The 11,130-nt window shown below is 37.6% G+C and overlaps 1 protein-coding gene across 1 annotated transcript; it reads right to left on the bottom strand.

Annotated features, from left to right (window-relative positions):
- Positions 1 to 3,766: 3,766 nt before the first annotated feature.
- Positions 3,767 to 4,612, bottom strand: Grx5 (Glutaredoxin 5). The gene is made up of 3 exons (XM_017905351.1): positions 4,424 to 4,612; positions 4,061 to 4,202; positions 3,767 to 3,956 (listed from the first exon to the last, which is right to left on the bottom strand). The coding sequence occupies exons 1-3, from the start codon at positions 4,496 to 4,498 to the stop codon at positions 3,769 to 3,771; spliced, it is 405 nt and encodes a 134-aa protein (XP_017760840.1). The 5' UTR covers positions 4,499 to 4,612; the 3' UTR covers positions 3,767 to 3,768.
- Positions 4,613 to 11,130: the final 6,518 nt, after the last annotated feature.

Raw genomic sequence — 11,130 nt, 5'->3', positions numbered from 1 at the left:
AGGTTAATGGAGGGACAATGCACGTATGTGCGTGCACACGCGACAAAACGCCAGATTCCGCTATCTGAAGCGAAACAACCTAGCGCCAGGGGCGTCTTGTTATCCGCGAATTTCTAGCCTAGCCGGTTAACGCTTTAACCAACGACCCTTTAATTACTTCAATGATGTACAACCACGAAGTTACTCGGCTCCGAGAGCTACTTCAGTCAAGCGTACTACGTTAATGAAGTTTCTTCTGTGTTTCGTTATAGAACCATGAGGATTTTTCTACTGCACGAACAGTGAATAGTTGATGACGAGAAAGGAAAGACGTTAAACTGTAAGGAGGACGCAGGTGGCTTGGAAGTTTGAAAGATGTCTAATCCGTTGAATGGAAACTTGGAAATGAAGTTTGGAAAATTCAATCCTGGCTGCTTGTGCTGCTTGAATTTCAAAGAGGGGTATGAAGAAATATAGGATGGAACAATACTTCTATTATAAGTTCACGAAGAAACGAAGTAAAAATCTTGTATGAAATGTTGGAAGCTTTTTCCTGTTGAGGTTAGAGATTTAAGTACTATAATCGTTCGCTTTGAACAAAAAAATTTTACGTGCGAAATTATACAGGGCGGTAAATGTGATTGAGACGTTCCTGAAGGAAGAAGAAAAACGCGGCGACAGAAGGAAGACGGAGGAAGAAGAACACAGTGGAAAAGAGGGAGAGGAGAAGAAGCCGGGAATGGGTTGGTTCGATCGAAGTTGTCGAAGGGAGGGCGCCACCTTGCCGGCCACCCCGTTTCCATTGGCTCCTGCGGATCAAATACTTATCGCCTTATCATTATAGTAGATTCTATCAATTTAACGATATTCGAGACACAAACGTCAGATAGCGACACTAATCGATGCAATGACACCGAAAAATGCAACTCTACTTTTTTAAGAACCGATGTAAATCTGCTATACTTTAATATGAAGTATACTGTATACTTCATGCGGATCTAGCCGAGATTTCGGACCCTTTCATTCTCAGGTTTCTGTCAATTCACTCATTAACATGCTTCAACACGCAAATCTTGACATTAAATAATTTATTAATTATTTATTTATTTGTTACCTTATCGAGATGAGGAATATCATACAGGGAGATCATCACGAGCAGAACAGAATCAGAAAATACTCAGGATTGGATAGTACTATACGTCCTCGTGTACCTTATTAAAAAAATAATGGATCAAGTGCAAAGATATCGACGGAACCCTTGCCGACATCCAGTTGCTATTCTAGGTTACACATCGTTCGTCGGAGAAAGATGTTTAATTAATTCTTACGTCTTCGATTTCTACGAGTGTTGAAGTGTCTAAAATTACATTACGCTATCAACTACTTCTCGACCGAGTCCATAGGATAACTATCCGGTAGTTAGACAGTGGTAATCAATAATCAATAGTCCATTCCGAATTTGTAGTAAAAGGTAATCTTTTCACAAATTTTTTAAGTGCATCCTATTATGATAACATTGGGTTTCTAAAACAGCAGGCCTACCTTTGCGAAAGATAGAATGTAAGATTGCCAAGAATCTGCCAAAAATGAAAAAATATCACTGCAAAATACCGAATAGAAGAAATCTAGTAATTAAATTCCATAAACAAAAAGTCAGTGTAGGAAAGAGGTTTCTACTAGTTTAAATGCAATGGTACAGCCAGTAAGATGATACTTCGGTAAAAAATATTTCAAAATTGTATTTCTTAAACGTCCAGAGTCACGAAAGGATAAAATCTGCCAGTGACATTGGAAAAGAAGAGGCCGCCTGACGGTCTCCGTTTCGCGTTCACCGGCGGAATATTTACGCGACCAGCTGGCACACACGTGCACTTTGATTCTCTGACACTAATTGCGAGCCGCGTTTGGCTGACTCTTGAGGACCCAAATTAATTAATGGCATACCAAATGACGAGTCGCGCGGAGATTCGCTTGCTGAGCCCTCGTTGCCTGGAAAAAGCGAAATAATACAGCGTACGATCGTGCCACGAATATCAATGCTTCCTTCGTTGTTATGAAGAAGCGGAGACTCGTGCTCGTTAATGATGTACCATCCTATCGTTTTTTGTCCCTTTTTCCCTTCCTAGCTTTCTCCTGCCTCTTTTTTCTTATTTTTCTTCCACTTTATTTTTCCTCTACTTTACAGACAAGATGCAGAGTAAACCGCATGCGTTCGTTGCTGTTTCGTGACACAGAGATGTATTTAACCGTCGAAATGATCGCATTTAATCCACGTTTAAAGCTCAAGCCACTTTTTTTACACGCTTCGATCTATTTCGCTGACATGCTTCGTTGCGACAAAAATGGTAACCATGTATTGATATACAGTATTCTAGTAGCACGATTGCAGATTAATTTTAATAATTCGATATTTTCTAAAAATACGTATCGTTAATATAGAAATTAATTTAATAATTCTATTATTAAACTTCGTCTCCAGAATGTCGCCTCTATATTAGGCCATAAATCCTGGGAAGCTGTCATGGCTACTGCTCTACGTCGTAAAAGAATTTAACAATGGTAACACTGGGGCCAGGCAACCAAGACATTTTGCGTAATCCCATATTCTTTACCACGTAAAAATTTTATGGAACGACTTCACAGCGGTCCATAACTAACTCGGATTACGGTATAACCGAAAGGAAAGCATTATTCCCGTTGTATTCACCTCCTATCGACTATTTAGCTCAGGTTCGATACCAGTTTGGAGGAATCGAGTGCATCCGAGCGAAAGCAAACGGAACGCTTGAACGGAATTAATTACGCGCGATCTTCAGCCACTTCTACGGGTAAGATACACTGAGAGACTCAATTGGCCGATGGCCAAATGGACTTTTACGTACGCTTCACTACATAGTACCAGTAAAAATAGTCAAAAAGGTTCACGATTGATTTATCGTTTAACATCGATCCATCGAAAATGTCGATTTTCTTTGTCATGAAATTTTATTCTACAATCCTTTGAAATTAAAAACTACTAAGTACAAATATACTATGGATGTGGTTTTATAATGGCTTTATAACATTTTTAAAAAATTTTTAAAAACTCGGTTTCAAAAAATGTGCTGGCTATGAAGGTATTATTTCAATAGTGATTACTGAAAGTTATTTAAAATTGTAGATTTTGATAAGATTGATAAAGAATTATATTTAAAAGATTATGATTCTACAACGATTCAAGTTACACCGAAGTTATTATATAAATAATATATATATATATCAATTATATAAATTAATTATATAATTAATCGCTATAAAAAACTAATAAAAATATTTTGTTTTCTAGCTGGTTCTTTGTAAAAATCTCATATTAAAGATGTATTTTGTTCGAAAGGTATTAAAATCGTACATTAAATCTTGAAATCGTGGTAAACGCAATGCGGAAGAAAAGTCACGCGTGCACGTGCACGCAGAACGGAAGCTCCCTTGTCGCGACACACAACCGGCCTTGATCCACTTTTCCCCCCTTGGTACTACTGTTTCTTTTCGAAGGAAACACGCAAAAGCCAATAGTAAATTTTGTAAAACGTTATTAAACACCGTGATCTCCCGAGATTTATGACGCTAAATTATTGGCAAGTAACCTTTTGTCATAATTTTCGTCATATTCTTTTGTTACATGTTAAATAAATAAAGAATTTAAACATTATTTTATACAAATCAAAACAGTTTTATTACAACATAATTTAATAATTATTGACAAAACGTTGTATTATTTACAAATTATAAATACTAAATTCTCAAATATGCTTAATCTTTGGTTTTCGTTTCTTGAAATTCTTCCTTCTCTAAGAGTGCACTTGTGATACCTACTTTCTTTAGTTCAGCTACTAGCTCACCATTTTTATGCATTTCTAAAAGTATGTCACAACCACCTACGAATTCTCCATTTATAAATACTTGAGGTATTGTAGGCCAATTAGAATAATCTTTGATGCCTAAAAAGATATGTGTAAATTGCGATTTAGAAGCTTAATTATATTCCCTAGAGTAACAGATTAATTGTAAACTATAGAGTATTAGTATTTCAAAAAATATTGACCTTGTCTGAGCATTTCATCTTCAAGAACATCATGGGCATCATATTTAACATCGTGCATCCTTAGTATCTGTACAACAGCATTGCTAAAGCCACACTTAGGACTGTCTGGAACACCTTTCATAAACACAACCACTTTGTTCTTCTGTAAAATACAATTAACATTCATTTATAATTATTTAATATTCTTACACCGACCCTATGTATATTTTCATCAGCTTGTTGTTTTAGTTTACAATTTTTATAAATATTTATGTTGCATAATATAACATGCTGGACAATTTATAATTCAAGGTTTATAATGAATAATGAAATCACGATGAATTTCATTTATTTAATAGTGAAACTTTCATGCACATATCATACCTTAACGAGGTTAGAGATCTTGTCAGCAGTCTGAGAAAAACTTCTGATAACATTACAAAATCTAAAGGGAATCATTTTTTAGATACCGTTAGACGGAAACTTAATGAGCAGAACTTGAACTTTTTAAAAGAAAAACAATACAACAGATTACCCAGTCAACACAATCACAAATATGTTGCGCCATATTGGTTTTTGTAGTCTACTTACAGTAACTAGTATCACCATCTACAGATAAATGGAAGAAATGCACAAAAAGATAAAGTTATATTATATAACAAAAATTTGTATAATATATACTCCAAAATATGCAGTTATAAATTTCATACAATTATTTGTGACAAAGTTACAAATTTAGCAATATTAATATAAATATAATCTTCGGGATAAATTAGATCGCTACATAATCAACATGGCAACCTCTTCTTTAGTGATTATCCATTCTCGTTAGATGTCACCATCATTCTTTAAATTTTTTATCGTTTGTAATATTACATAAATTAAATACTCGAAAAAAGTTCGCGTACATATATTTATGTAAGTATTACATTATATCGTTACATAATCTGTCGTTATATTAGATTACATCAACTCATACCTCTCTAAATATTATGACAAAACTGTATCACATTCATTAACAAAATGATATTAAATTTGTGTCTGGCATTAATCTTTATTTGACATATTACTTTATCATATTGATATTATGCAACAAGGTTAATTGTGTTTTAATTTACCAATGATGAATATAAACTCTTACGATAAAGTTCAAGTAATACAACAAATTTTTATAAATGTTATAATATTTCGACAATTTTCATAAAAGATACCGTCGTATAACCCCGTTTTACCGTACTCACTTCAAATTCGATCTACATTCGTGGCCTACTTTCGAGGTCTACGCTCGAAACATAAGGAATCCTGGCTATGATACTTAACAGACTATTATATATTTTTCTTTCAGTAAATATTAAACGCCAACTTAATGAATCACGTATTGCTGATGTATTCGAAATTACAACAATGAAAAAAGTTCGTCGCAGTAGATTGAAGAATAAATTTCGCATTTTGTTTTTAAGATATCGTGAAGGACAAACAAAAAACGGTATCGTTATAAAAAGTTTTTTTTATTGACTTCCCAGTTCTTTCACGATAGCTGTGATTACGCGAATATCCATAAATACCAAAAAGTTATCTTATCTCGTCGATATGTTATCGACATGACCGAAAGCACATCGAATAAATTTTCAAAGATCCATCGTCTGAAAATTTGCGAACAAAATATTTGCTTTCGAAGCAATTTCTTAGAATTGTTTCTTTTCTAGGTGAATAAAATGTCGTCATCGATTGCGTCACATACTACCACGCCATTCGTTGGTCGCGATGTCACCGCTAAGTTCTCTTTTAGAACGACTCACTGACACAAAGAATATCGATTTTTTCAAAAATAATCTTTAAGAGAGCGCATGTTCTTCTAGCTGCAATGAATAAATTAGAAGGATGCAAATGGTTCGATACCACGGCAGATTTAAATGTGGCATTCCATATAACCTAACATTTAGGCAAGTGTTCAAATCGTTACGTTACTTTCTTAATCTATTTAAAAGTAGCGCCACCACTTAGTGAGGTTTCACTTCTCGCTGATCTTCGCCAAGTTCATGTTATTGTTATTGTTTACGAGTCAGCGCTGGCACTATTTTATTTTCCATTCATCATGCGTTGTTGTTGTACGAGTCGTAGTTTAAACATTTCGTGAAACAAACATTTGTCTTTTTTCGACTCAAATAACGTTCCCGTATCCCACGCAACTGTATTTTTCTCGTGACGTAACGGTGAAAAATCGTTACAGGGAAAACTCGTTAACCGACAACACGTCCGCAGCACGTGGTTGTCCTTTCCGAAGCAATGACGTCAGGTCGAAATCATGGTCACCGTGACCGATCACCATGGAAACTGTTCTCTGAGCGTATACCGACGTGAGAACGCCCACGAGGATTTTAAAGTTCGAGCCGGCGAACGGGAGAGCGTTCTGTATATACAACTTCACGGATGAAGTCCTTGCGATAGGTCGGGGATGAAAACACGAAAATAGCAACAGGTAAAAATGTTAAAAAATATTCGTTTTCGAATGAATCGCATAAAATTGCTTTCACTGTCAATGATGAGATTGAAATTCATCGAAGCCCAAACGAAACAAAATAAATAATGGTTAATTTTTTCAGAAGGGCAGAAATTTAAAGGATTAGAAAAAAAAAAATGAATTTTCTCAATTAATGTCACCGAACGTCGATGGTATGTCTATTTGTTCCGAATATGATCACGTTTTTTCCAAACATTGGCATAGTAATGTTTGTTATAAATTCTACATAGAATTCTCACGTCTACCTAACCTAACAAAAGTACGACCTTCCAGTGAATGTAATAGATACTTTTTTTGCCATTGCGTAAGACGCGACAGGCTTACTTATTGTCCACCTTTAAGATTATACATTGTGTTACAACCGTACACGATGAGGTATGTTCAAATAATTTGCTTTTCCCTTTCCTAGTGAAGCTTTTTCTTCTCGACGCGACATTCCTAACGAAGTCGGACGAAACTGAGCTAAATGTGACATAGGTGTGGAATTCAAGGCGTGGATGAATATGTATTAAGAGTAGCGTATACGTATAAACTGCAGAAACACTAGTAGAAGGCCAAGCTTGATACACGAATTTACATATATACGTTTCCACTCATCGGGTAAAGTAGAATTATGCGCGTAACGTTTTAGATATACGCAATTATTATCTATATACTTATAACACATTTTTACATTCAATTTCTTTTGCATATGTACGTAAATATATAAGTGATCTATGAAGAGAGTGGGAAGAAAGTAACTAACGTTTCTTTTGACAAGGAGAAAGGTTATGTTATTCACAAACATTAATTTCCGAAGGAATAAGGGACAAAACGAAGAGAAACGTTAGTGGAATTATACTGTGTTCAGGGTCAGCGATTGTTGCACTATTTTAACGTGGCTTGCTTTAACGTGACTACACCGTGACGAGGGGTTTCACTTTGCCGCAATGTTGGCAGCTACTGCCAGTTAATGCATTTTCACTGGTGGGACGGTGACGCTAAATGATACGGTTTCCTGTTCACGAGAAACTCGAAACTACCCGCGACACAAGGCATACCAAAACTGTACGTGTAACTTTATTGAATAACTGAAAATATAACCTCCATGGAAAAATTACAACGATCCTCCTCTGTACTTGCAATTGGAACTTTTTGCATATTCTGTTACAGGTAATACAATCAAGTGTCGTATAAAACGTTTATTATGTTTAAACACGGACGATTTAAAAAGGAATTTTAAAACACAATGGGCGGAAAAAATATCTTGCATTTTTAAAAGACACAAGTGAAATATAAGAAATTAGTAATTGGTGTGAGCGATAGGAAAATGATTTCAATAAGCAAGCAAGACTCAGCGTTCGTCAGCTTGTCTCGATTATCCTCGCGAGGCGGTTTGGGTGGGGGAGGTTGTCGGCACTGGCGAGCATCTACGACGAAGAACAAAACGCCGGAGAGAAAAGGAACGCGCTAGCCAGAACAACGAGGAGAAAACGATTCGTGAACGAAGAACGCGAACGTATCGCGGCACGTGCGACGAGGAGGGAGAAACCTTACGCCGATTCCTCTCGAGGTCGAACACGGGAACGAAACAGAAAAAGACAGAGACCGGTCCGCCAACCGTTCTGGCACATACACGGTGCATATCAGCCAGAAATGAGAAAAAATTATCATACGCACGTATATTGCGGCCCGTATATCGAATTCGAGATAAGAATGATAAAGACGTTTGCGAGCAACTACAAATGCTTTTTGTACGCAGCTAAAACGTACACCAAGCAACAACTAGTTCAGAGACAATTGACATTGTACCCGGTTTAAAACTTGCTGGAATATAAGGATGTTGTTTATCAATATCAACATTTGATGGCAAACTTTTCTTTTTTTATCGATTCGCAATATCAGTTATTAAAAGTATATAAACGTTTAAATTGCTATTTCCTACGAGTCGAAATAACAATGAATACAACAAAATCAATTTCATGCTCGTGTAGAACGATCAAAAATTGGTGATAAAGTGATTGGAAAAAGTAAAAACGGTGGCAGATGGAAACGGAGAAAACAATGCAAAACGGGGCGACAGAGCAACGACTCTTTCGTTTGAAAGAGAAAGAAACGTAATCGAATAACATGCTGAAAAAGGACGAATGAATCTCTTGTTAGATGAAGTGAGATAGACTGGGTACAAGAGTGGTAGTGGGGAGGAAGTGAGAGTGGAAGGGAGAGAGTGCCACGCGACGCGCCAGGCAGCGTAAGAGAGAGAGGTGGTTGGCGCGAAAGTAGTGGGGGTTGTAAATCGAGTGGCTTGGTGAGCGGCGGATGGTATCCTGCGAAAAGGGGGCGGTCGGCGAGGGGGACGAGGACAAATGACGAGGCGCGCGAGCCATCAGGGCCGTATGCTAGAGCGCACGCGACACGCGTTCCGGGAGCCATGGCTCGCGCGCGACCTTAACCCTTAAATAGTGTAGTTAATAAAACTCAAGAATCAAGTGAAAAAGCGTCATGTTTAATTTTGAACATAGTTAACGATATTTATTAAGTAAATAAAAAAGTAGCATATGTTCTTATTGTAATGATATTTGTAAAATTCGAGTAAATTTATTAGAGCTTTCACGGAATTTATTCGTGACAGACAATTTATGTGAAATAATTATAACATTAGACAAACTGTACATTGTAACCTTGCTGAAATTGCTTTTATACTTTGTCGCGACAAGATTGCATAAAACGGTTCACTAGGCACTCATGATGAGATTTCATACCGCCTACTTGATTCATAAGTTTTCATAGGTGAAAAGGCAACTTGCGTTGCCGCAGTGCATTATAACTCAGTCGAAATATGTTTATCAAAGATATTGCTGTGTCCGTCTTCCTTTACAGGTGTACTAGTAACCAAACTTTCGATTTAGAATTTTTGAAAGATCGAATACGTTTCTTCGAACTTTAATTATCAAATTTTCTGTTATAAATTTTAGAAAATACTCGTTTCAAAAACCTGAATATTTTATGTCGTATTCACAATACCAATAGCAGACAAAATTGCCCGCATTTGTCTCGTTTCTCAGGAACTACGCTAAAAAATAGTGGGTTAAAACTGAGAAATGCATAACTTTGCGTTTACCGGCTGGTTACCGGTAACCCGGGTTAGCCATAACTCGGAGAACGGCGATGAAACCTTCGTGAAAGACAGAGCACGAGAATCGTTGTACCAAAGTGAAATGGAAGATCGGACTTGTCGATGGAGTAGGAGAGGATACGAGTAGGGAGTGAGATGGACGTCAAAATAGAACAAGAAAGAAGACGGGGGCCAAGGGAGGAACTGAAATAGAGAGTAGAAGAGGATTCACGAGTGCCTCGCGGACTTCTCTTCTGCATTAACGGTCTCAGACTACAAAGTACGAGAGAGACGTGCGAGACAGAGAAACGCGTACACGCTTGCCGATGAGACCTATACATTTTGCGGTCCGCGTAGAAAGCTCGCTGCGTTGCTCTAACCAGCACTATACTTGTCCGACGCAAACGCGTCATTACGGTTTCTGGTTAAATTCCTTTCGAGTTCATATTTATAGTACACATGATGGGTGATTTAGACCAACTTTCGGATTCACTAGGGTAATGATATCGATGAAATGTTCAACTATAATTGCGTCGCACAAAAATATCTCTTAAATAAATCGTTTATTCTAACTTTGATGAAACGCCTCATACTGGATTTATTTTTGAATCATTTTCCTTGAAATCAAACTCCGGCATGATAGAACTCGATTACAATTTTCCGCTTCATCTTTTCTAGTAGAATCACTTCGTTCCAAAAGTTATATTACGATTTTTACCGCACTCTATATATTCGCAGGGAAAAAGAGGGAACGAGGGAGCGTGTAAAGTGCGGCAAAGGAAGATAAAGACGGGGAAAGTAGAGATAGAGTGAAAGGGATGTGGATAGTTAGTACGGGTCGTGAGGGGAGGAGTGGGAAGGACAGACGTTCTACCGTTGCTTGGAATGAGCAAGCTTGGTTCGCCAACGCGGGGCGAGAGGGAGCCAAAGAGCGGCGGGAGGGATGGGGTTCAACCGATGGGTGGTGGGGGGCGGCTAGTGGGTGGCAACTGAGGACGGAGTGATAGGGGAAATCAGTCGCGGTTCGAGTACCGCCACGTATGCACGTGAGTGGTGTACTCGTCTCTTTGGTGAGCTTCTCTCTTTCTCTCTCCCTCTCTCTCTCACTATCCGCTTACGACGCACCAAAGTCGTCTTTCCTCTACTTTCCTCTCCATTCTACAGAAGACTTCCTGAAAATAAATACAATAGCGCGTTCTTCGGAATTTTGATCAAAAAAAAAAAAAAAAGAAGGAAATTCCCAACCTGTTGTCCAGAAACATTTTATTAAACCTTTCGAAAATCCAAGGATCGAGAGACGCTTGTACGCTGTTTCTCCCCTATTGTAGACTGGGGATCGCCGATACCAGGCCAATCAGAAACATCGATGTAAACAGAGAGTAGAGTTTTAAACGGGAAAAGAGTTCGTGGCTCGCGAAACACTCGCGATCGAGAAGCACTGTCTCGTTCTTTCCTCCACTTCTACTTCTCTTTCCC

Source organism: Eufriesea mexicana, unplaced genomic scaffold, assembly GCF_001483705.2.
Source record: "Eufriesea mexicana isolate 0111107269 unplaced genomic scaffold, ASM148370v2 scaffold3780, whole genome shotgun sequence".
NCBI classification, from domain to species: domain Eukaryota; kingdom Metazoa; phylum Arthropoda; class Insecta; order Hymenoptera; family Apidae; genus Eufriesea; species Eufriesea mexicana.
This window is presented reverse-complemented; position numbering and strand designations above follow the sequence as displayed.

What these genes read in the sequence shown, in the direction of transcription:
- Grx5 (XM_017905351.1), bottom strand. Translation starts at nt 4,498, where the DNA reads ATGATTCCCTTTAGATTTTGTAATGTTATCAGAAGTTTTTCTCAGACT. An exon ending in AGATCTCTAACCTCGTTAAG is followed by an intron (nt 4,203 to 4,423) that starts GTATGATATGTG and finishes TGTATTTTACAG; the next exon opens with AAGAACAAAGTGGTTGTGTT. An exon ending in AGATGAAATGCTCAGACAAG is followed by an intron (nt 3,957 to 4,060) that starts GTCAATATTTTT and finishes ATATCTTTTTAG; the next exon opens with GCATCAAAGATTATTCTAAT.